Source organism: Salvelinus namaycush, chromosome 16 (assembly GCF_016432855.1).
Source record: "Salvelinus namaycush isolate Seneca chromosome 16, SaNama_1.0, whole genome shotgun sequence".
Lineage (NCBI taxonomy): Eukaryota > Metazoa > Chordata > Actinopteri > Salmoniformes > Salmonidae > Salvelinus > Salvelinus namaycush.
In genome coordinates, this window is record NC_052322.1 from 14,130,162 (window position 1) to 14,154,019 (window position 23,858).

A 23,858-nucleotide genomic window follows, 5' to 3' on the forward strand; every position below is an offset into this window, starting at 1 on the left:
TAACTGTATCTTGTAAGGTCAGAGAGGGCAAAAGCCTTAAATCCCAGCGTCTCTCTGACTAATTTTGTTTGCTTATTCCTTGCCACAATTCTATTTCCTGTTTAACTACTTCCTTTTACCTAAGCTGCCTCTGGTCTTGTTACTCGTGCTGGGAAGCCATAGAGAGGATTGGTTTCCATTCCATTCTACATGGTTGGATAGCTACAACATTTAAATACCCAGTAAGCACACTTACATACTCTCACGTTACCACAGTGTCAGTAGCAAGCACACGTAAGCACACATGTTCACACACAACACACCCGCCCTCTTCCTACACCCTGTAGTCATAGTTGTGCTTTCCCTCTTCTTTCTTCCTCAAAAACATTGATTAAAATCTAGTGCTTTGATTCAAATCTAGTACTTTGATTCAAATCTAGTACTTTGATTCATATCTAGTACTTTGATTCATATCTAGTACTCCCGGTATTCACTTTTTTTCACCCTCCAATTGCCCCTTTATAGAGTTAGACCTTCCCTTATCTACCTCGCCAACCCACAGGACCCTACTCCTCTATCTACACACCACCTGCCCAAAGAACCAGCTCATCTTCACCTCCCCATCCCTGTCCCCCTGGTTCACCCCTGATCAGAGGCACTGGTGTAACGTCTGTGTGCTGGTGCAGTTGAGGCAGCTGACATGGCAGCACCAGTGGAACGTACAGTGACACCTCTCAGTGACCTTCTCAGTCTGGGTCTTGAACCCTCTACCGCAACACAGGAGCTCACACCCGTCCAGCGCCGGAGACGAGCTGTTACAGTTCCTCTCAGAGGTACCGTGGGTACCCGTCTTGCCGTTGTAGGAGCAGAAGTTGGGCGACTTCTCGAAGTAGACCAGGTCTCTGGACGATGGGGGTTTGTGGGCGGGGTTCTCGGGTTCGAGATGGCGTGGGTCGGCGCGGTGAGAGGCGCGGTTGGAGCCCTTGTTGGCGTAGACGACCCGGGAGGCTCCGTCGAAGCGGTCCTTCAGGAAGTCCCCCACGGCGCGGAAGCTGGGTAGACGCATCCAGCAGGTACGCACGACGCATGACCCTGACATGCCATGGCATTTACACTCCTGCCGCATCTCTGACGACACTGTCTGGGGAGAGAAGACAGGGGAGAGAGAAGACACAGGGGAGAGAGAGAAGACACAGGGGAGAGAGAGAAGACAGGGGAGAGAGAGAAGACAGGGGAGAGATAGAAGACACAGGGGAGAGAGAGAAGACAGGGGAGAGAGAAGACACAGGGGAGAGAGAGAAGACACAGGGGAGAGAGAAGACACAGGGGATTAGCAATGGAGAAAATAAAACATGGATGATGTGAACAGATAAGAACATTTTGAAAAATGGTGAAGAGCAAAGAAAATGTGGAAGAATGTGAAGAGAAGAAATGTGAAGGAAAACATGACTGGAATTCAGAATAATGGGTTGATACAGGGGGATCCCTGAAAAGGAATGAACATAGCGTTTCATTATGTACTCTATCTATGAATCAACGGCTCCCTCACCATTCTCCCTGCCTCGTTGTTGTGTAGGTTGTTGAGGTATCGGAGATCCCTTCCTCTTTCGCTGGAGTCCACAAACTCCCGGCTGAACATCCGGCCAAAGTCCACGTTGTCACTGCAGCCGCCCCAGTGCCAGTCAGGGCCCCCAGGCCCCCGGCGACGGTAGTCACAGGTGCACGACTCAATGGCCCCCTCAGAGCAGGAGCGAGCCACCGCATGGGTCACCCCCGCACTCGTGATCGCAAACACAAATGCCGTCTCTCGGCAACCTGACACGTCAACAGCAGAAATTCTCTTTAGCCTATACAACCTTTTTTGGCAGTCAATAGTAATGCAACTATGCGCAATCTGGTCTGAATTATGATTTAAATGTCAGTATCTCAAGATATGTAAAGATAGGCTTTTATCTTCCCAAAGGGTCTACGAGAGAAACCAAGATTCCATGACATTCTTCGCCAAAAATGTCTACCGGTTGCCTTAGTGAGGAGGCCAGGAAGGACAACAGACAACTCACCGCGGTTGACGATTTTGCCAAATATTGCCGGGCTGTGGGTGGTCGGGCAGTTCCAGCGGCGGTTCCTGAACTGCCATTTGCACTCCTGGATGGCAGTATGCAGGCCGGCTGCGATAGCGTGGAGGATCCCCGGGTTCTGGCGGATGAGGCGGCGCTGGCGACGGCTCAGCAGGGCCAAGCTAGGGTCCAGGACCAACTGGACATTCTTGGAGTTGGTGAGGAGGTTGGCAGAGGAGGCCACATTCACAATCCCCCTAGCAAAGAGGACGAGAAGACAGGGTGGAATCAGTTAGTTAGAGAGAAGCTCATACATTGGTTCTTTAATTATATCTATTGACTTTAAAACAATTAATTAGGTTCAAATGTATTTATTCATATAGGATTCTGATAAGAATTGGATAATATATAAGAATTGGATCATGTAAACAGTTTAATTGGAATTTGAGTATCAGTCAGAAGAAATAACAAGCAACTTCAATATATCTACAATCTACTTAATTGAAACTGATTATGGCTGCCATTATTGACTACATGACTGCCATATTGCATTGTCATCTACTATATTTATGGTTTCAGTTACGTTCCTAATTGGTGTCTCCTGCAAACCGTTAGCAATCAGAAAGACGCATCGTTATTAATTGACTAATCAGTGCCAGACGGTAGTGCGCGGTCGGTCCAGTCTATGGAACGTTATGATCCCCTCTTCGGATAAATATTGCAATCCAATTTTCTTCTCTCTCGTTTTGTATTTTCCTTATTTATTTTCTTGGCATATTGTAGTGATAAGGATTGGTTTAGATGTCAGACAGACCCATATCAAACAAATAGCTTACCCCAGTGACTTTGCAAGGCTGTCCAAAATGTAACATTTATTTTTTATTTAACTAGGCAAGTCAGTTAAGAACAAATTCTTATTTTCAATGATGGCCTAGGAACTGCCTTGTTCAGGGGCAGAACGACAGATTTTTACCTTGTCAGCTCGGGAATTCGATCTAGCAATCTTTACGGTTACTTGCCCAACGCTCTAACCACTAGGCTAATTAATTATATTGAGGTCTGCGTTATCACTTTCATTATTAATTTAAATATTATTTATGCAACTGTTATCTTTGCAGTGTAGGGATTATATGTATTTAATTTGACAGAATGCATATTATTCAATGGACATAAGCCTAATTAATTTATATTTGTCCACATAAGCTAGTGTAAGAAAAACTATTTTCACATTTTGGTTTGATAGTTTCTAACAAATGTATGCAGACATTGGCATCCTACAGTGAATCCTATATAGAGTGGAATGTTGAGAATACGACATTGAATGGAACTGCTCTTTGCCATGAAATACATCCATTTTTTATTTATCCCACATTGGACAGAAAAATGTTGTCTCGCGTTCAAGCCACACTGTCAAAATGACCAGGGGGAGAGACAGAGAGGGAGACAGAAAGAGAGACGGGGAGAGAGGCTGACTTGAATAAATATGGGCTGCAACCGATCCCTAAATAAATGAAATCGTTATCATATTGAAACATAACACTTCCCTTTACATCAAATCATTTAATGGAGAAAGTGGGCCTTATTCATTTCGATTGAAAACCGGCTAGATCTATTTAATTAGTTGCTCGCTCTAATTGGGAAGTGGTATCCAAATACCTTCAAATATTAATGGCTTGTGGTTGCTGCTTGATTTTCTACCAGAAACGAACTGAAAGATGAATCGGGTGCCAACAATAACACATGATTATTTCGAGCATAACAGGTCCATCAATTTTGCTTAAGTGTTAATTCAGTTGGAGAAGAGCACAGCATATTTCAGGCAATAAACCAATGTACCACTTAACTGGCTCCTTTGCTGCACCCTCCGTCGAAATGAGCAGGTCCTCAGGAGGCGCATTTAATTGAATGACTACATCACACGTAAAGTCAACTACTCACCACCACCGGCCGCTATTGTTGACTGCTCCCGTGCCCGGGAGCGAGGAGACCAGCAGGATGCACGCGGCTTTCACCCCCAGAAGCAGTGTGAGGATCCTCATTGTGTCTTCAATTACAATGTGAAGAGAGAGCAGGCAAATGTCAAAGTTCCACATCTGAATTCCAGGCACTTTTTATACCTGGTTCTAATTATGATAACAATCCTATTTTTAGGCACAAATAAATCTGGCAGATGGAATACGCATGTGTTCACCCCATGGCCCATAAATAAAACGATCATGAAAACAGGGCAGTTATTTTTACAATAAATAATTCGATTGCGTTCTCGTGTTACAGGAGTCACTCATTATAAAAGTTAGGCTACCGGGTTATTCATCTCTCCGATAGCCTGTCATTCTCCAACGCAGGTTATCAAATTAGAGCAGGTAGCCTAACGCATCAAATTCCTACTCACCACACCACATTCCAAAGAGAGGGACTTGAGAGGTGAAAAAGCAACGAGGAGCCTGTTTTATAGCAATTGCCTGAAATGAATCTGGTGAGGAGACTGTCAGACAGAGGAAACAGGTTGCTAAATGAGTCCTCCTATGTAGTGGCTTTTCAGTCTAGGCTGCTGGACGCTGCTGCTGCTGTTCTCTTCACGTGCTCTCTCTGTCTATCTCTGCTCTGCACAGCAGCGCATTGAGCGCGTGGGACAGTCCGGAAGACTTGATCCCCTCCGTGAGTGATAGGCGACACATTCTTCTCTTATTGAGCACTACAAGAGGAATGAAAAAGGGATTTGCTGCTCTCATCTCCCTCTGTTTTTTTTCTGCCCCCCTTTTCAATAGGATTGGAAGGAGGGAAGTTAATTCTCTTCATAGGGCACAATGAATAAAGAAAACAAAACCGGACAGAACAGATGAGAAAGGGAAAAAAAAATTGCCAGGGCAATCCACCAGTGTAAATTGCACATATTACTAACGGAATGTCACGATAATCAAAGAATCCATCGATTCATTGGAAATGAGGGAATTTAATGCTGACTCATGCTCTGTCGTCCACATCCAGTTTGTCTTCCTGAATGAGGTCCCTCTCAAGTCAAAACACTGAGATGTGTGTGTCTGTGTGTGGAAATTTGCTCTGACTGTGAGTGCGCACAGTGTGGTGTTCTCCGGCTATTCTGTATGCAAGAGGCTGGTCGGTGGCACGGTACAGTACAGTTACAGCGGAATATGAGCCATCTAAACGGCCCTTTTACCGCTGGTAGGATTACTCCCTTAACCGCGTCTCCTCCTTCTTTATCAAACTCTGTCGTATACATTCTCAAGATGTTTTTAGTGGCTTGAACCATTTCTCTGCCTCTTCATTCCATCAGCTTAAACCATATATTAGTCTTATTTTTTTGTTATTAAATAATGCCAACTTAGAGACCTACATTTTGTGCCCAATTAAAATATAAAACATATTTTGGGAGACTGTCTCACTCTTGCCGAACTTTGCGCACGCACGCACGCACGCACACGCACACACACACGCACACACAATCATCAAAAATAATGGCCTACATGATACATTACATTTACATTTAAGTCATTTAGCAGACGCTCTTATCCAGAGCGACTTACAAATTGGAACGTTCATACATATTCATCCTGGTCCCCCCGTGGGAATTGAACCCTGGTCCCCCCGTGGGATTTGAACCCACAACCCTGGCGTTGCAAGCGCCATGCTCTACCAACTGAGCCACACGGGACCACATACATGATACATGATACATGATTAATGAATGAGACCCAAGTTGATGAATCATGATGATTCATCATATTGGGAAGAGGGTTAAGTTTAGAGAGGATGCTGTCGTCATTTGAATTATTCACATTTGAGATGATGAATCATATTTGAAATTATTTAGGTTTGATAAATGTCACCCAAAAAGAAAAGCGAGGGAATTAGACGTAAATTAATTCCCAAAACATCTAGCGTGCAGACCTCCCTCAACGCATGGCTGGTGATCAGAGCAGCAGCCACAGTGCGCCGTCTCCAACTCATCATCCACAGACTGTGGAATATGAGCAAATATCCCCCATAGACCTAGGGCTGGGAATTACCAAGGAACTCAGATACGATATTATCACGATACTTTGGTGCAATATGATATGCATTGTAATTCTCACGATTCTCACGATTGTATATGTATTGCGATTCAATGTTCCAAACATATTGCTCACCATATGTCTGCTGCAGAGGGATAAGAGAGAGCCACGAGAAAACAAAAACAAGTTTTCATCAGTCATGGAAATAAAAGTGCTGAAAACAAATTGCCTCCCTATTTAAAAAGATGATGGAGAACATAAACTATAAAGGAAAAATACTGGAATTTTGGTGCAGGTGTAGGCACAGCCAACTAACGCAAAAATAATATTGGGATATTGTCAAAAAAGTATGAAATAGGGTCAAAAATCATATCCCGATATGTAACTATCAATTTTTCTCCCATCACCACATAAACCCAGACATACAATTATTTGAAATCAGTCTACTTGATGTCCTTAGTCTATATTTGTTTTTCAATATGATTGGAGTGGAGTTTTTTGTTAAGGTATAGGATCAGCCTACGCGTACATCATCCGTAATGGAATTATGGCATCTGATAATTAATGATCTTTCTCTCTATCTCATGGTTTAAAGACATGATAGCAGAAGGAAGTGACCTTTTGTCCAGCGGTTTTAATGAGTGCTATCCTACATCGATTATACTCCCGCTTCTTAAAGTTGCAGCTCAAACGGGCTTCCTGGGGCACTCATGCAACACCGAGAAGATTAGAGCCCCCAATCCGGATAAAGGGACGCCTTTTATATACAAATCAACTTCAAATCACTTTTTAAGCCACTTAGATATACACGCCAAGCTAGAATGCTAATGCACTTTTCATTGCCGGAGCTTAGGGAATAGGAGATTAAATGATGAATTGGTGTCACTATGCGAACCGGCGGCGTTTAAGGGGGATTTTAACTCAATTTTATGAAACTACATCACGCGTTTCCATGTTATAATTCCTTGTTCTTTGAAGGAGAACAGGGATTAACGGGAATTGATACTTTATCTGAACGCACCTGTTGATAAAATTACTATTTCTACTATAGGCACATGCAAAATAACTAATTTTGCGCATGATAGAATACACACTCAGAAAAAAACGTGCTATCTAGAACCTAAAGGGGTTATTCGGCTGTCCCCATAGGAGAACCATGTAGAACACTTTTGGGTTCGATGTTGAACCATTTCTACAGAGGGTTTGACATGGAACCAAAAAGGTTTCTACCTGGAACCAAAAAGGGTTCTCCTATCTATGGGGACAGCCGAACAACCCTTTCGAACGCTTAATTTTCCTAAAAGTGTAGGCCTGTCTTTGTTCATTTTAACCTGTGGTCGGGATATCCTTGCACGGTCTCGTCATATCAACCATTCGAAACCTGCTGGGTGAGAACTCTATCAAGTCCTCAGTAGTATCTGGTGCGTTTGTCATTTTTGGGAAGCTACAGTCTCCAAAGGATGCATGGGAAGAATACCCGTGTCTGGCACATACTTGTAAACGGCAAGATGCCAATCTTAAAAGGGCAGAGAGAAAACAATTGTGGTAGGCTATTGTGCAATACTTTTTTCTATGAAACTGTATGCACTGTGACAACAGTTTATCAAAGAAATTGAAAACGGATGAAAACTTCTTCAAACTTTAAGAAATAAATAGTTCATTCAAACTTTGGGCTACTTATTGAAAATGCAATAAAACATCCTCATTATTCCCTTCTGTGTGGAACGTTTTATTTCCTCTGAAAAGAAGCAGATTGTTACGGAGTGAAGAAGTTGTTTCAAACACAATAATAAAGAACAGACGCGCTGATTGAGGTGGGAGGAAGACGGGGAACAGATGACTGTGTACCCAAGTATTGTTGGAGAGCCAAGAGGGAGCCGTGCGCCTGCCTGCTGCTGCCCCAAGCTCCCTGTCGTAGGCCTACATTGGAACCAGCAGCAGCAGCAACCAACCAACCCCCTCCCCCCAGCACTCTATAGTCATTTATATCCTGGACATATAGAATGTTTTTTCACTTGGGTTTCACCTGAATGCATGTTCGTTTTCTTTCAATAGTATCCAACAAAACAGGAAACATCCCTATCAGTGACGTTACATGTGAATGCGTTTTCCATGATCTGTTCAGTGCAATCAGAAATCCCTCTCACAGTCGACCTGTGTTCATATAAGAGATGATGCCGAGGGTGATGATGGTAAGGAAAATGGTACCTGCGCGTAATATCTTTGGATACTGTGTTATAACACTGATTGACTATCGGTAAAATTCACATAACTGTTAGTCAACTGTTGATTATTTTTTTCATAAGGTCAATACTTTGAAAACAACCGCCTGCAGCGGCATCTCCACTCCCTTATTTTCTCTCCCCCTCCCCTTCACGTTCGCCCCAAACTATTCTGCTCCCTTTTTTCACTCCCCGTTCTGTTGGAGGCACATCGATAATCTACTCCACTCATCTTCTTTTCTTTGTTGTATCGATTGCCACACCAGTGTTTTAATGTCACGTCAAGAAAGACGCTTACCAACATGGATATATCACATCAATTCCGTTGGGACCAAGTCCTGATTTTGGCAGCGACACTTATGTCACCTGCAATCACGTAAGTAGCCGGAGAGTGATGAGAAGAAGAGAGAGTAGGCTACTGATGTCCGATGAGCATTCCTGAGAAAAACAAACAATCAAAGCGAAAATTTCAATCGGAAGAAGATTCTGTCTGGCTACTCCATGAGTCTTATCCAAGTGTTGTATTTTAGTGAAATAACTTGGTGCATATATTACAATGCGTTGATGTTTCCGTTCAGCTCTGTCTCACTAACTGACTTTTGCTGCTGCTGCTACTACCTCTGTCATCACGATTTCAAATGTTTTCTTGCCTCTGACCTGTAATTACGCGCGCGCGCACACACGCACACACACACACACACACACACACACACACACACACACACACACACACACACACACACACACACACACACACACACACACACACACACACACACACAAGCTAATCAGAACCAACAGTTGGAAGACTGCATGATTAAGGACATTATTATTAGGCTACTCCAGCTGTCAACTGGCACAGATGGTTGGTTGAGCAACAATGCCATCCATGTTTCTACTCCAGAAGATTTTGCACGACTGCTCTTTAGGCCTACTGTAATTTGTTCAACTCAAACAAATAGCAAAGGTATGTAAATACCGTAGATACGATGGTAAGCCTAGAGATGTAATCAACATTCTATGTCTTTACAACTTTTCCCTGAACTTAAGCTATATCTTAAGTCCTATGCGTTATATGTCTCAGCAAATACTCTGAATCTCTGAATCTTCATTTCATTACATGACGCTTTCACTCTTAGATGAAGGGTCAGACCGGGCACTTCAGGGCCTCCTTCACAGATAGATATTGCTCTAGGACTTGATTGATGAACCCTTGGCCAACTCCTCTGTATCTCTCCCTCCCTCCTCAACATATGTATCCCCTCCTCAGTGTGCTGTGTAATGACATCCTGGGTCTGAAGGTGGCAGGAGATCCGGTTCTGACCCCTAACTCTGTATGTCTGCGGCTGGCGGGCCTGAGCAAGCGTCAGATTCGTCTGTGTGTGCAAAGCCCCGACGTGACGGCCTCTGCTCTGCAGGGCATCCAGGTCATAGAGATATAGTATACAATTCACAGCTTTTTTAAAAAACAACATTTAACCATATTTCATCAGGGTCTAAATGAAAGATGACCAAGATGGCCATAATTTTAGTCATGCTACCAGGATACCAATTTCCACTCTAGTGTTGCATTTCCTTCTATGATGCAGGTGGCCATCCACGAGTGCCAGCACCAGCTCAGAGACCAGCGGTGGAACTGTTCTGCTCTGGAGAGCCACAGCAAGCTGCCCCATCAGAGTGCCATCCTCAACAGAGGTGAGAGACACACAGAGAAGTGCAGCGAAAAAGGGTTGGGAATAGGGCCAGGAGTTGTTGGTGATTTGATCAGGAAAAACTCCAGACCCCAAACCCTGGTCAGGAGAATCTTTAGGCTCCAGGTAGGGATAGTAGACAAATGTATTGTTATGCTTATAGAATAAGAATAATGACAGGTTAATTAAGTTTTCCTGTGATATTTAGATTACACCCAGTATGACGACATCTTGACTATGATGTGTCTGTCTGTCCTTGTCCCCCAGGCTTCAGGGAGAGTGCCTTCTCTCTGTCCCTGCTGGCAGCGGGTGTGGCCCACTCCGTGGCTTCCGCCTGTAGCCTAGGCAAGCTCCGGGGCTGTGGCTGCGAGGCCAAGCGTCGCCTGGACGAAGATAAGATTCGCCTCAAACTCACCCAGCTGCAGCTGCAGACCCTCCAGAGGGGAGGAGCCAGAGTGGGCATGGGAGTGGGTGGGGGAGGAGGGGCACACCCCCAGGAGATCAGAGATGTGCCAGCCAGCCTGCGTTCTGGTTCTACCCACCCCTCCTCCCTCCTCAAGCCCCTACCAGAGGACCTCAGCCCCCTGCAGGAGACCTGGGAGTGGGGGGGCTGTAGCCATGACGCCCGCTTCGGGGAGAGATTCTCCAGGGATTGGTTGGACTCCCGGGGCTCCCCACGGGATATCCACGCCCGCATGAGGATCCACAACAACAGGGTTGGCCGACAGGTGAGCAGAGACTCAGACAGTGTCTTGTATATTTTGTATCGAGATGATAACTGCAGATAAGGGTCGGGCTCTCATTTGTTGAAGGTTTCCCAATGAAATTCATCAAGTTTTCTAACGTTCCTGGAATTGGATATTAAATTGAACCAATTAGCTTAAAAATTATAAATTAAATATTTATAACAGATTTATAAACTATCTATAAGCTACATGTATGAACCATTTTAAATACATTTATAATTGTTACCCTACTACATTGTAATCAAAGCCACTCTAGACTTGTATGGATAGTGACATGATTGTTTCCCCCTGCACAGCTAGTGACTGACAACATGAAGAGGAAGTGTACATGCCACGGCACGTCAGGCAGCTGCCAGTTCAAGACCTGCTGGTATGTGTCCCCAGAGTTCAGACTGCTGGGGTCTCTGCTCAGGGACAAGTTCCTCTCCGCCATCTTCATTAACTCCCAGAACAAGAACAACGGGGTGTTCAACCCCCGGGTCGCAGCCGGGAATGGTGCCTCGAATGGGGTCAGGAACGGGGCCGAAGGGGGTACTGGGTCTGGGGGCGCGGGGAGCCCAAACAATGGGGGTCGGCGGAGGAGCGGTGTGTCACGTGAGCTGGTCTACTTTGAGAAGTCGCCAGACTTCTGTGATCAGGAGCCATCCCTGGACTCTCTGGGTACTCAGGGCCGTATTTGCAACAAGACCAGCCACAGCATGGACAGCTGCGGGTCGCTGTGCTGCGGAAGGGGACACAACATCCTGAAGCAGACACGTAGTGAGAGGTGCCACTGCCGCTTCCACTGGTGCTGCTACGTGCTCTGTGAGGAGTGCAGCGTCACAGAGTGGGTCAACGTCTGCAAGTAGATAGGTATATGACCTGCCAAGGCTCCTGTAAGGACCCATCCAATAGGACGCAGCGTGGCACTAGGATCCACCCATTGACTCTCCAGTGTACTACGCGCAAACCCACACAACCAAACCTTTCATTTGGTACATGGGTAGACGATCCACTTCATCTACTAAGGCCTGACACTTAGTTACTTACTGGTAATCCTCTTCATGCATTGGGACGCATGGGCATCCACAAGAGAGCCACTGTTTCTAGTCAGCAGGTTACTTGGTTAGCGTTCCCACAGGCGAGGCCACACTCTTTCATGCCCTTCTTAACAGTCCTTCTCCAGGTTTCTCCTGGACATATCCAGGACACAGGATGGCAAAATGAAAATCCACCTTTTAACTCAGTCCAATATACACACATCCACCCAACCAAACCTTTCATTTCAGACTCGGTGTTTGTTTTTCTATTTGCGTCGGCTAAAATCTCCCACAGAATCTGTTTATCCCCCACTTCTCTCTCCTTTTTCTTTTTCCGTCATCTGGGATCTATTTTCCCTTTGTTGCCTGTCAAAATGCCAAGTCAGAGGTTGGAGACGAGGTGACTCATGTCATTTGTCTGTCTTTCCTCTGCCTGTTTAGATGCAGCCCTTTCAGCCATGGAAATCTGAATGTCCTGGACCCCATCTGGTGTTCTGTTCTGTTCTCCCCTGCTCTCTACTCGGGAACAAAGAACACCTCAGACAACAGAAACACATTATTATTTCAACTAAGTAATGCCCAGGCTAGTATCACAGTGTACCGTTTTTTGTTTACATGGAAAAAATGTATATTAATGTTTGTGTGTGAACTTATTTTGCCTTCCTTGCTTGGCATATGCTGTGTGGGACCATTTTATGAGAGGAACATATGAGGCCCAATGACTGAATGTTGCTCTGCTCAGGATGGTGAAGTTGAGCTGGAGCTGTTATACTCAACAAAGCCTGAACACAACAGTGAGACGCTGGAAAACAGACATGCCATGAGTTCTGATATGGAGTGTGGTAAGGACCTCCAGAGGACGATTATACTCATTGGATATTTTGCACCTACGCCTCAAGACTACAGGGTTTGAATTCTTTAATTGCCGGTCCTCCATTACAAGAACCAGGATGAACTAACGAAACAGAACTAAAGAGAACCAGGCATGATGGTTCCTCAACGTGTTTCCATTACCAATGGAATCAGAACTAGAGTGACTAGGAATCTAGTGGGGACAGTTTGTTCTGCCCATTGATTTTCGTGAATCGACTGGGGAAGAAAATCCGTGTTTGAATCTTATTTGAAGCAATTTACCATTGATTTGATGGAATGCTGTTAATCCCTCTCCAAACTGAACTGCAGGTCATTTAGGTAATGCCTTAGAATTGTAACAGTCATTACCACAAACTGTATTATTGCTGTTTTTTTTGTTTTGTGCATCAATATAATTATTATGTCACAAATATGCCTATGCTTTTTTTTTTGCCGGCCGGAGTTCTCTCATTTCTCTCACAATGGAGAGGTTAGGTGTTTGCATGCCTGAAACGTTCCAATGCTGTGGGGAAGAGTGTAAATGTGTGGGGAAGAGTGTACAAGTGTAGGGTTGGAAGTATAGGGCACAAGTCTATAGGTCTACTCTACACTCCACACAGCAGAGAGGTGGTGAGACTCATTTTATGGCCGCTTCCTTCATGCAGAGAGAGGTGGTTTTTATGGCAGCAGGATATTGTTTCCTGAACGAATTACTTTTATTACTAGTGGAGAGAGTATTGAGGAGAGAGTGGGGCGATTATACCAGTCTCTCTGTGTTGTGTGTGTGTGTGTGAGCCTGGGATCATCTGTCCAGGGTTCACAGCCAAGGGAGACTCACTGCACAATGTGGAGCTGCTACTGAAGACACGGTGTCCCTGTCTGTCTAAGTCAGAGACAGACAAACAGAGAGACAGGGCTCTTGTGTGATTTACACAGTCATCCCACATACCGTCCAGAGCCTGGCAAGATTAAAGATAAGAACATTCTTAGATCCACACATATGGGGGATACACAAACATGATGGGATCCAGCTTGATCTTTGAGCGGTCCAGCTTGTCTTAGGCCTTCAATGGTCAATATTACTTTGTTCGTGTGAACATGAATCCACTGATTGAAACACCCTTTTGGTAGACTAAAAGTGACCGACTGTCCCAATATCTGGATCAAGCGCGCTCGCCCTGGTATTTAGTGAGAGAATAGGAGAGAGGGGGACACTAAGAGGGACTGCTATGGGATTGGAATGATAAGGGATAACTTGATCTCTGGTTTGCATTTCTTCATTCCTATATCATTTCACCCTGGAGCTGCTGCTGCTGTTGCGAAGGGGAATTTCCTGTCACCGTTTCTCCCCATGTGTGAGACAGAGGTTGGACAGCCCTGGATCGCTTTGTCGTCTCTTTTTCTCCCTCTGTCTGTGTCAGTCTCTCAGTCTCTGTCTCACTCACTCTCTCTCCCACTCCTTCTTATTCTCCTCTCTCCTTCTCTCCTCTCTCTGTCTCCCTGTCTCCCTTTCTTCTCTATGCCCGCTCTCTGTTTCCCTCTCTCCTCTATCGCCCTCTCGCTTGCCCAATGGTGTGAAGTAAAAGTACTACTTAAGTGTTTTTTTGGGGTTATCTGTACTTTATATGTACTTTACTATTTATATTTTTGACAACTTTTACTTCACTACATTCCTAAGGAAAATAATGTACTTTTTACTCCATACATTTTCCCTGGCACCCAAAAGTACTCATTATATTTTCAAAATGGTTCAATTCAAGCACTTTTCAAGAGTGCCTCTGATCTGACGGACTCACTAACACACCTGCTTCATTTGTAAATGATGTCTGAGTGTTGGAGTGTGCCCCTGGCTATACATACATTTAAAAAATAAGAAAATGGTGCCTTAATATAAGGATTTTTTTATTATTTATACTTTTACTTTTGATACTTAAGTATATTTGAGCAATTACATTTACTTGTGATACTTAACTATATTTAAAACCAAATACTTTTAGACTTTTACTCAAGTAGTATTTTACTGGGTGACTTTCACTGTTACTTGAGTAATTTTCTATTAAGGTATCATTGCTTTTACTCAAGTATGACAATTGGGTACTTTTTCCACCGGTGCGCTCGCCTACTCCCGCCCCCTTTCTTTCCCAGTCTCCCACCATGGCTGCAGTCTGCAGACACTGACACATGCACGGCAACACATTGCCTGCCCCTATAGTAATGACAACCAGACCCAGCTGAATTAAAGGGAGAGCGAAGCGGGGAAGTTAGGAAAGATAAAAGTCCTCAACATTGACTGACAGGATGATTACACTGTATGTTTAACAGAAGATGATTCAATATGTTTAGCTAGATTGAAAGAAAGCCTAGATAGATGCATACATACAAACATGAAGGCAAACTCTGCAAGAGAGGGAGAGAGCGAGAGAGAGGATTTATAAAGCATATTCTGTATAAATACATGGCTCAAAACATCTGCTTCTCTACTGACTCCCCTTTCGTTTTTGATGTGGGACATGCAGTGAGAGAGTCAGGCAGAGGGAGAAAACACAAGGAGCCTGCTACCCAGAACATCAAAGCTCTCTGCTCCTCTGCCCTCAACATGCAAGCCCTCATTAGTTCTGCAAGCACAACCAACCTGACTTGTGATTGTGTTTGCTGGGGTGCACTCTGGCAAACACTTCAGAGGAATAGTAGGCTCCTTTAAATTATAACTCCAACCTCCCCAGTCCCCCCCCCCCCCACCCCCCCCACCACCACCCCTAGTCGGTCCCTACCCGTTGTACAGTAACCCCCCTATAACCCCCTCTGCGCTCCCAACACACACAAACACACACAACTGCACACTCCCCCTACATCCACTCCTCCCCGTAGTCTGGTGTGCAGCTGCTAACATCTGCTTCACTCATTTTTTGTTGTTGCTTTAACCGCTGAACAAACACACCTAACATGTATAGAGACACTAGCAGACAGACGTACTGTACAGAGAGACACACTGGTTTATCAACATGGAAATAACTCACTCAATTCGTGTATATTGTAGGCCTTTACTGTATGTCTACTCAAAGCTAAGGATTAGGATGTCAAATCAATCATTTTGACAGACCGGTGACTTATCTATGATGGTTTGAGTACTGGGTCTTTGAACTCATATTTGAATCTGAGCACATACAGCCTCACATGCAGGCCTGTACAAACCATATAACCCACGTGGAGCAGTTCGCGCTTCAAAGAAGGTTTGTCTATGACAAAGTCATTTAAGGCTTGCTATGGCATTGCTTTTTGATGTGTTTGGTCTGGTATACATGTAATAAATAGAAAATCATGACTAATGTGTTTTAGCATTGTTTGATCCATGATGATTCAACACAATTTAACAAAATCAAAATGAGAGTGATTCAGTGTAGCCTAAATGCTGCTTCTTCTCAGCTCATTGTCTCTGCCACACTAACTCTGCCAAGAAGTATGCTTTGGCATCGTTTTAACAGTTCCCCACTTATTTATTTATTAAGGCGTTTCTAGGTTGAATAATTCATATAGGCTATGCTTGCCCCTAGTCAACATGATTTACTCTCTAGTCTTTTATAATATATATATTTAAAAAACTGTTGGCTATTTTGTTTCGAATCTCTAAACACACAAAAAACTTTGACAGGCATTAATTGCGTTATTGTACAGTAACAGAGCTACTTGTAATCTATGTAGGGTATTTATCACAGGACATGCAAACAAACCACACAAAATCTGTGTGAACTCAAACCCTAACCAGGGTTGATGTTATTTAAGTTTCAACTCAGAAGGCTATATAAAGAGCAATCAATGAATTACAAACACCCAATAAAAAAAACAAATAGATAATTTCCAATCAAAACAGAATGGACTCCCAGGCGCCTCGAACTGAAAATGGTATCACTCAGACGTATTGGCAGTGACCGGGGCGCGTGATCGGCCCATGAAGTGATGGAGAGGTGTACTTGGTGAGCTCATCATCGCGAGACTTAAGGAGCAACCTGTCTTTCTTTGCGACTTCTCGCGAGAGACAAACTGCACTGCCCGAATCCAGCTGGTACGTCTAAAAGAGGTAAGTGCGGATGAGATGGACATTAGAAAATGATGGATAACGTAAAACTGTAGAGATACAAGAATGCGGCATCGTGTCATGTCGTTACAGAAATAAAAGGACTAGGTGTTTGTAGGGATTCTAGTGAATTAACGGCGTTCATACAGGCCACCTAAGCATCGCTTGTAGTCGTGACTGGAGGAGATAAGGTGAAAATCATAATTTGCCTATGGATGGAAATAAGAGTTGCCATGGTATTTGTGATATTTACAGCGTGTCAACATATTATATTTACGAATACTATTTAATTGAACCGGCATGTCGTGGTGCCAAATGTGCTGCAGAGATACACAGTGTTCCAATCCACACACACAGGCGCACTGAGGTTGCTATACCATCATTGCGAGTGCTCTTGCACAACGACGGATGTGCTTCATAGTAGCATATGTGGTCACTGCGATGCAGTGATTGAAAGAAATCACGTCATGAACGCGTTCATCCACGTATTTTTAAGGTATTTCAATATTTTTTTACTCAGAACAGAAGACAGTTGTTATAATGCACATGTCAGAACGAATTGATGATCCTTGCTTTAGGGCTGTTATAGCAGGTAGAGAGGGCATATTGCTGCTACCGTGGCACATACATATTTATGTAGATTACGGAACATATTTCAATGTATAGATTAGAACTGCTATAAACTACATAAACCCATCTCAACAAAGGATTGCGGTAGGTAGGAGGCCTACACCACAGCAGCTCCTCTCACCAGTGTGCGGTCTTCCAGCCTACAGGCCTTGAGTCAGGTCAGCTTCCTCAGCCCGCCTGTGGAGGTGTGAAGGAGACTTTATTGGTTTGCCTCTGAAGTGGTTTGGAGCTGTTACGAGGTGTTAATGGCCTGAGTAGTGGTTGAAGTGCTACTGAGTGTCCTGCATGTCTCTGTGGTTCTGACTCTGTGAATCTACTAGCGCACTGCCTGTTTAGCCGCTGGCTTGCCATTTAGGCTATGGGGGAATTTGCCTATTCCTGGGCCTCAGAGTTGTTCCTGAACTTGTGATTTGACCGGGCCTCCAGACTTTTGCCTTGGTCAGGTCAGGTAGTCAGGAAAACTCTGGGCCCTAGGAATAATTCTCTGTTAATGGTATGTTACTCTGGACCAGTTTTTCTTGGTTAAGTTACAAGGTCAGGAAAACTCTGGGCCCTGACATCCAGCTGCCCATCAGCTCTGTAGCAGTGAGTTGAGGTCCGACCATCCATCCAGCCAGCCAGCCGCCAGCCGGTCAACCAGCCAGCCAGTCACCATGGGGAACATCTTTGGCAACCTGCTGAAGAGCCTGTTAGGGAAGAAGGAGATGAGGATCCTGATGGTGGGGCTGGACGCTGCAGGGAAGACCACCATCCTATACAAACTGAAGCTGGGAGAGATAGTCACCACCATCCCCACTATCGGTATGGAAAGTCTCACAGTCTAACCACGAAGGACATTGGCTATAAAGGATTAGAACAAAATGAAACGCCACATCATTTTGACTCATCCTTAATCATCACACACCTACAACTGTTTATAAGGCATTTATAACACACAGACGGCTCTTTATGAGCGGTTTATAACATCGACGGCTGTTCAAAAGACATTCATAACACTCATTTCCTTTTCCCCTGCTCAGGGTTTAACGTGGAGACGGTTGAGTATAAGAACATCAGTTTCACGGTGTGGGACGTGGGTGGCCAGGACAAGATCAGGCCTCTGTGGAGACACTACTTCCAGAACACACAGGGTAAGTATAGTGGGAGCTAACAAGCTTTAGCTCAGCGGGCTAACACTCTTGTGTAAGCTGAGCAGGAGGGCTCTGGCTCTTAACTGGTCTGTGACTGTGTAATGGAGGCGGTACAATGAACCACGCTCGTGATGAGTAACCTTGCCTGAGCCCTGAAAAACGTACATTAGCTCCCCAGGCTGCTAATGCCTAGGCTTTAGCTCAGTGTGCTAACTCAGTCTTGTGACATGCAGGAGCCCTGTGTCAGAACCCTGGTTGGTGACACTATAGGGAAAGGGGTATGCAAATCTTACCCTACGAGGTCCGGAGTACTGCTGGTTTTCTGTTCTACCTGATAATTAATTGCAAATGTAACGGGGGTCAGTGTGCTGCCAACAGCTGAGCTTCCTCCGCTGACCGACTGCCCCGTACCGGGCTCGAACCTGTGATCCTCTGCTTCTCAACACACGTGACCGTCCTCATTGACAACGTTCCAACCATATGAGCTATACAAAATGTACCAATTGGATGGCTCCATTGGCGATATGTCAAACTAGCTGTGGAGTGAGCTTACGGTATGTTCTCTTACACACACACCAGGTGTCCCAGGTCTACTTTAGTCCCTGATTGGAAGAATGATAAACATGTCTGTGGAGCTGTCTTCAAGGTCCAGATTTGAATTTGAGGGCTATAGGGCCTTGCTGGGACAAAGACTGCCCCTACAGGCCTATGATACATCTGGCACCATGATGTCACCCCTGACACCTGAAGCTATTGGGCTGACTCACACACTCTAGATATAGACATTTGCATACCGCATCAAGGACGTGTCCTTCACATTTAAAGAATTTTACTAGTTTTGTGTTAGGATTGTTATGTTTTTCTATACCATGCTCCAGTTGGAAGATGAGCCTCTTCATTCTGAAAGAGGGGCATGCCTAGAGACAGAAAAAAACAGTGTCATCAGTGGGTTTGTATAGTTTAATGACAAGCATGTCGTGCTTCCTGACGAATGAGTCCTGTTGTGGTTCCAGGTTTGATCTTTGTGGTGAACAGTGTTCGGGTTGAGGGTATCTATCAAGGTTTGTCATGGTTACAGGGCTGCTCTTTCTGGCAGACACAGTAACAAAGTTTGTTGTGGTTCCAGGTTTGATCTTTGTGGTGGATAGTAACGACCGTGAGCGGGTGAACGAGGCTCGGGAGGAGCTGATGAGGATGCTGGCTGAGGACGAGCTACGAGACGCCGTGCTTCTCATCTTCGCTAATAAACAGGTATGGACAATTGCTATAGCCTCACTCAATTCGTATTTTTCTCTGCTGCCTCATGTGCTTTTCATTGCTAACTATCATTCTGTCTACCCGGGATTTCCTTACGCCTATAATCTCTCTCTCTCATGTGCTTTTCTCCACTCCTGTCCTTCCGACCTTACCTCACGTCCTGTGTAGGACCTGCCCAATGCCATGAACGCAGCAGAGATCACAGACAAGCTGGGGCTCCACTCCCTACGTCACCGCAACTGGTACATACAGGCCACCTGCGCCACCAGTGGAGACGGTCTATACGAGGGCCTCGACTGGCTGGCCAATCAGCTGAAGAACAAGAAGTGAGTGGACCATTCAGAGGAGAGTGAAGAGAAACCTTAGTGTCAGCTCTTGAAACAGGAAGTGGTAGTTGGTTGTAGTTGATCCATTAAGTGAAAAATCCTGACATGGTGGAAGTGAAATGTGATTGGTATGTACTGTAGGAAGGAGGCTTAAACTGTACCATTCCTTGAGGACATTTTCAACCTGATGTCAATTATTAAAAACAGTTATCACCTTTCAGACATGTGCCATCAATGTCAATACATGACATTTCATACATAATTATTAACCACATATTAATAAGCATCCCGTTTTTAGAAAGACTATTTATTAATTAATTAATTAATACATTATTTATTTATTAATTTATGTAATTTCACTTATACATCAGAATGGATACTAGCAATGTTATTTGGTTTTGGAGCACAGTATTATGCATGGCCATACAGTAAAAGATCTCTCGGAAATGAAGTTTGGAATTGTATCTGTCTAATGTTATCTATTTAGCCAGTCTTCTGACAGTATTCTCCTTTTACACTAAAATTGCTACTGCTGGTTGGAGCAATGCAGTAATGGTAGATATTAATGGACAGTGACATAGGTTTGTGTAAAACACATCCAATATGCAAGAGCATGCTTTTTCTATGTCAACTGTATATTACACATTTTACTTAACAAGTACAAACATATACCTGAAAAAATATACCTGAAATATACCTGAAGGATTCATCGTGGTTGATATGTTCAATTGTAGTTATCAGGATTTGTGTATGGACTGATGTATATCGATATAAAGATGGAATCCGCATTAGGGGATACAGCGCCACTGTTCACCCCCCCAGCGCCTTTGTTATTGTTTTGGTTTTGTTGACTAAATGTAGGTGAGGAGAACCCAAACAGAGGTGAACAACTTGGTAAAAAAAAAAAAAAGTGCAGTACATTGTCTTCTGTTCTATCGTGTGTGCAATGCTGGGGGGGGGGGGGGGGGGGGGGGGGGGCAGTGTTCATTGTTTGCAGTAACTTCTTTGTTGTTGTAATATCCCAAATGGACTCAAAGGATTCCAGCTTTAACATTACAGCTTGTGTATTACATTTCCCACATTGAGTTTAGTTTGGTGCAGCAGTTGTTTTTGTGGCCTTATTATCGCTAGTGTTGAAAACCCTTTATTCTGATGATGGTTTTGTGTGTAAAGTTTAACATCAAGTGGGACCACAGTTGTGGCAAAATGTATCAATTCATGTCTTGATTTTTCCCTCCTTTAACTCAGTTGAGTCTGTGCAAGATATAAAAAAAGTCATGTTATATTACTGTAACAATGTAATTACTCAACATTCCAGTTAATAATGTGTATTCAAAATAATTGAAACAGGGTTTATTTATTGATGTTACCAGACAAAAAAAAGTTTGACGATTAAATCCTAGTTAAGAGTACATAGGTATTGATGAGGATGTGTCCTTAAGAGTACATATGTATTGATGAGGATGTGTCCAGTGATACCTGTTAACTGCACTGGTAAGTCAATAAAAAATACCTACATTCTTTCATTAGATTCCATGTCTTCAGATTGTTAGGACTCTTCTTGAGTTTTGGGATGTGTGTGAAATATTTTCACAGCTTGGCCCGCAATTTAGTTCAGCGATTCAGAGGTCCATATTGGCACAATCCCCAGCCCTTGCGCTATCCCCGCAACAGCCCTGTGTCTCCAGCCCTCCAGCTTCCATCCCACTCCACCCCAGCTCTAGCACTGGTCCCCACCCTAGCCCCAGGCCCAATCTGCCCCTCCATCCCCAGCCCTGTGTCTCCAGGGGTGTGACAGCAGTATGTGGGTCAGATAGAGCTGCTCCCTGGGCCCCCGGGGCCCCCTGCAGGCCTGCCACAATAGCGGCCCCAGGGTGGGTGCCATATCTGGGATTCTCTTCCGTAACCGGGACACCCCTCGCCCAGGGCACAGACACACTGGCAGCAGCCCCACAATCAATTCATCAATCTGTTGAAGGGACTGGCTACCAGGCGGGATGCAAAGGCCATGCAGAGGACTGGGGACTGGAATATCAACCTGCCCCCACACACGGCCTGGCCCCGGACAGACAGTCAGACAGGCTAGGGCCACTAGGGATGATGATGATACTCTGGTGAAGAATCTGAGGAGGTCTGGCGACAGCAGCCAAATCCACCAGAACTGGGTCAATCATGGAGCCATCATCGTACTCTGTCATGGAGCCATCCCACTCACAGTAGTCTGTCTATAACAATAGTCTGTAGACTGTTGATGGAACTTCAGATCACAGATTCAGGACTGGCTGACACATGTAGACACCTAAATACTGTATTCACTGTATAGGGAGGCTGTTCTTTCCCTTGCTTTTATTTGCTTCCGATTTAAGTTGACACTAGGAGTTGAAAGGTCAGAAAAACTAGAAAGTAATAGTAAATGAATATTGTGTTCTTATGCAACACCATTATAATAGTTAGAGATGGGGATGGATTTTGTGTATGTTTTTACATTAAAGGCTAAATGTGAAGGCCTATTACACGCTAAACGTGCAACATTTGCTCAGTGTTCAGCTAATGAACTTCTGTGGCAGACAACTCAGAGCCCTGGCCTCTGTCTCCCCCTGCTGCATATAAAGAGTATGACATGGAATCACAAAACGGCTAGGGGATGTATGCACATAAATTAGGTACTGCCTAAGGACCCGATTACAACCCGAGTTGAGCACCGTAAATGAAACGTAATTCCCTTTGCTTTTCACCCGCTACTCGTTTGGGGCGGAGATGGAATAAATGGAGGTGTGGTGGAGGTGTGTCTACAGATACGCCCTATTCTGACCTTGACTTAATTTCCTAACAATTTCACCACCTTTACGCACGAGGAAACCATGAATGAGGTCTAGCGAACCTACCGGTTCCAAGTGGGAAATGTATGTATTAATTTTTTCCAATAGATACACCATTCTCCATGCACAGTCATTTACAACTTGATAAGAACTATTGATAAGAACTAGGTTAATGAGTAATCGACTTGAATAAGGGAATTATAAATTACACTTGTTTTAAATATATTTTACCTTATAATCGCTGGAGACAAATGTCACATGGCAGCAAACTGAAGCATATCAACATATCAACTTTCCCACAGTAAAGTTTATGAAATGCTGTGCCATTATGCAGTTGATAATATAAAAAAAGACAGGCTAATTCAAATGTTTATGGAGTGGGTTTCCCGAGTGGCGCAGCGGTCTCAATGCACTGTATCTCAGTGCTAGAGGCGTCACTACAGACCCTGGTTTTATTCCAGGCTGTATCTCACAACCAGCAGTGATTGGAAGTCCTGTAGGGTAGCGCACAAATTGGCCCAGCGTCGCCGGGGTAGGCCGTCCTTGTAAATAATAATTTGTTCTTAACTGACTTGCCTAGTTAAATAAAGGTTAAATAAAATAAATAAAGACCATGGCAGTTTGAACCCGATGCATGGCACAATACTTGGCTGTGTCAACACACAGTTAGTGCAGGCAATAGGGTTTAGCCTACTATTGTACACTATTCTCCCTATTATAATTATATATACTGTACACTAATCTTCCAACATTACCATGGGTTAAAGAATGGGGACATTTTCAGAATGAATCAAACCACCGTTTTCTTTCTTTCGTGAGTAAAGGCTCTCCAAACCTGTTTTTTATGATTCATAAATACTTTCCTAACCCTAAATAATCTATAAAATCGGAGTATTTTTAAATCTACCAATTGGTGCTGAAACGGTGACGGATATGCATATATTTAGATGGCTTTCTTTCATTGATTCCTAATATTCTGAACCGCTGTCTCGATATATTCTATTAAGTCCATCGAACTAAAAGGAACTGTTATGCTGGTGAATGA

General features: G+C 44.2%; 3 protein-coding genes across 3 annotated transcripts; 2 read left to right on the plus strand and 1 right to left on the minus strand.

Moving 5' to 3' along the window:
* Nucleotides 1–628: 628 nt before the first annotated feature.
* On the minus strand, nt 629–4,075 carry wnt1 (wingless-type MMTV integration site family, member 1). The gene is made up of 4 exons (XM_039010019.1): nt 3,975–4,075; nt 2,040–2,293; nt 1,529–1,794; nt 629–1,120 (listed from the first exon to the last, which is right to left on the minus strand). Exons 1-4 carry the CDS (start codon nt 4,073–4,075, stop codon nt 629–631), a joined length of 1,113 nt encoding a protein of 370 aa, XP_038865947.1.
* Nucleotides 4,076–8,573: 4,498 nt separating this feature from the next.
* On the plus strand, nt 8,574–11,556 carry wnt10b (wingless-type MMTV integration site family, member 10b). The gene is made up of 5 exons (XM_039010020.1): nt 8,574–8,647; nt 9,542–9,698; nt 9,861–9,966; nt 10,230–10,690; nt 11,005–11,556. Exons 1-5 carry the CDS (start codon nt 8,574–8,576, stop codon nt 11,554–11,556), a joined length of 1,350 nt encoding a protein of 449 aa, XP_038865948.1.
* A 5,071-nt stretch (nt 11,557–16,627) lies between these two features.
* Nucleotides 16,628–21,345, plus strand: arf3a (ADP-ribosylation factor 3a). Its single transcript, XM_039010021.1, has 5 exons — nt 16,628–16,654; nt 17,809–18,082; nt 18,301–18,411; nt 19,538–19,662; nt 19,837–21,345. The coding sequence occupies exons 2-5, from the start codon at nt 17,935–17,937 to the stop codon at nt 19,996–19,998; spliced, it is 546 nt and encodes a 181-aa protein (XP_038865949.1). The 5' UTR covers nt 16,628–16,654; nt 17,809–17,934; the 3' UTR covers nt 19,999–21,345.
* The last annotated feature ends 2,513 nt before the right edge of the window (nt 21,346–23,858 follow it).

Coding starts and splice junctions, on each gene's coding strand:
- wnt10b (XM_039010020.1), top strand. CDS start 8,574: ATGGATATATCACATCAATTCCGTTGGGACCAAGTCCTGATTTTGGCA. Junction 9,967..10,229: donor GAGTGCCATCCTCAACAGAG/GTGAGAGACACA, acceptor CTTGTCCCCCAG/GCTTCAGGGAGAGTGCCTTC. Junction 10,691..11,004: donor ACAACAGGGTTGGCCGACAG/GTGAGCAGAGAC, acceptor CCCCCTGCACAG/CTAGTGACTGACAACATGAA.
- arf3a (XM_039010021.1), top strand. CDS start 17,935: ATGGGGAACATCTTTGGCAACCTGCTGAAGAGCCTGTTAGGGAAGAAG. Junction 18,412..19,537: donor CTACTTCCAGAACACACAGG/GTAAGTATAGTG, acceptor TTGTGGTTCCAG/GTTTGATCTTTGTGGTGGAT. Junction 19,663..19,836: donor TCATCTTCGCTAATAAACAG/GTATGGACAATT, acceptor CGTCCTGTGTAG/GACCTGCCCAATGCCATGAA.
- wnt1 (XM_039010019.1), bottom strand. CDS start 4,075: ATGAGGATCCTCACACTGCTTCTGGGGGTGAAAGCCGCGTGCATCCTG. Junction 2,294..3,974: donor AACAATAGCGGCCGGTGGTG/GTGAGTAGTTGA, acceptor CCTCTTTGCTAG/GGGGATTGTGAATGTGGCCT. Junction 1,795..2,039: donor TGGCAAAATCGTCAACCGCG/GTGAGTTGTCTG, acceptor TTGACGTGTCAG/GTTGCCGAGAGACGGCATTT.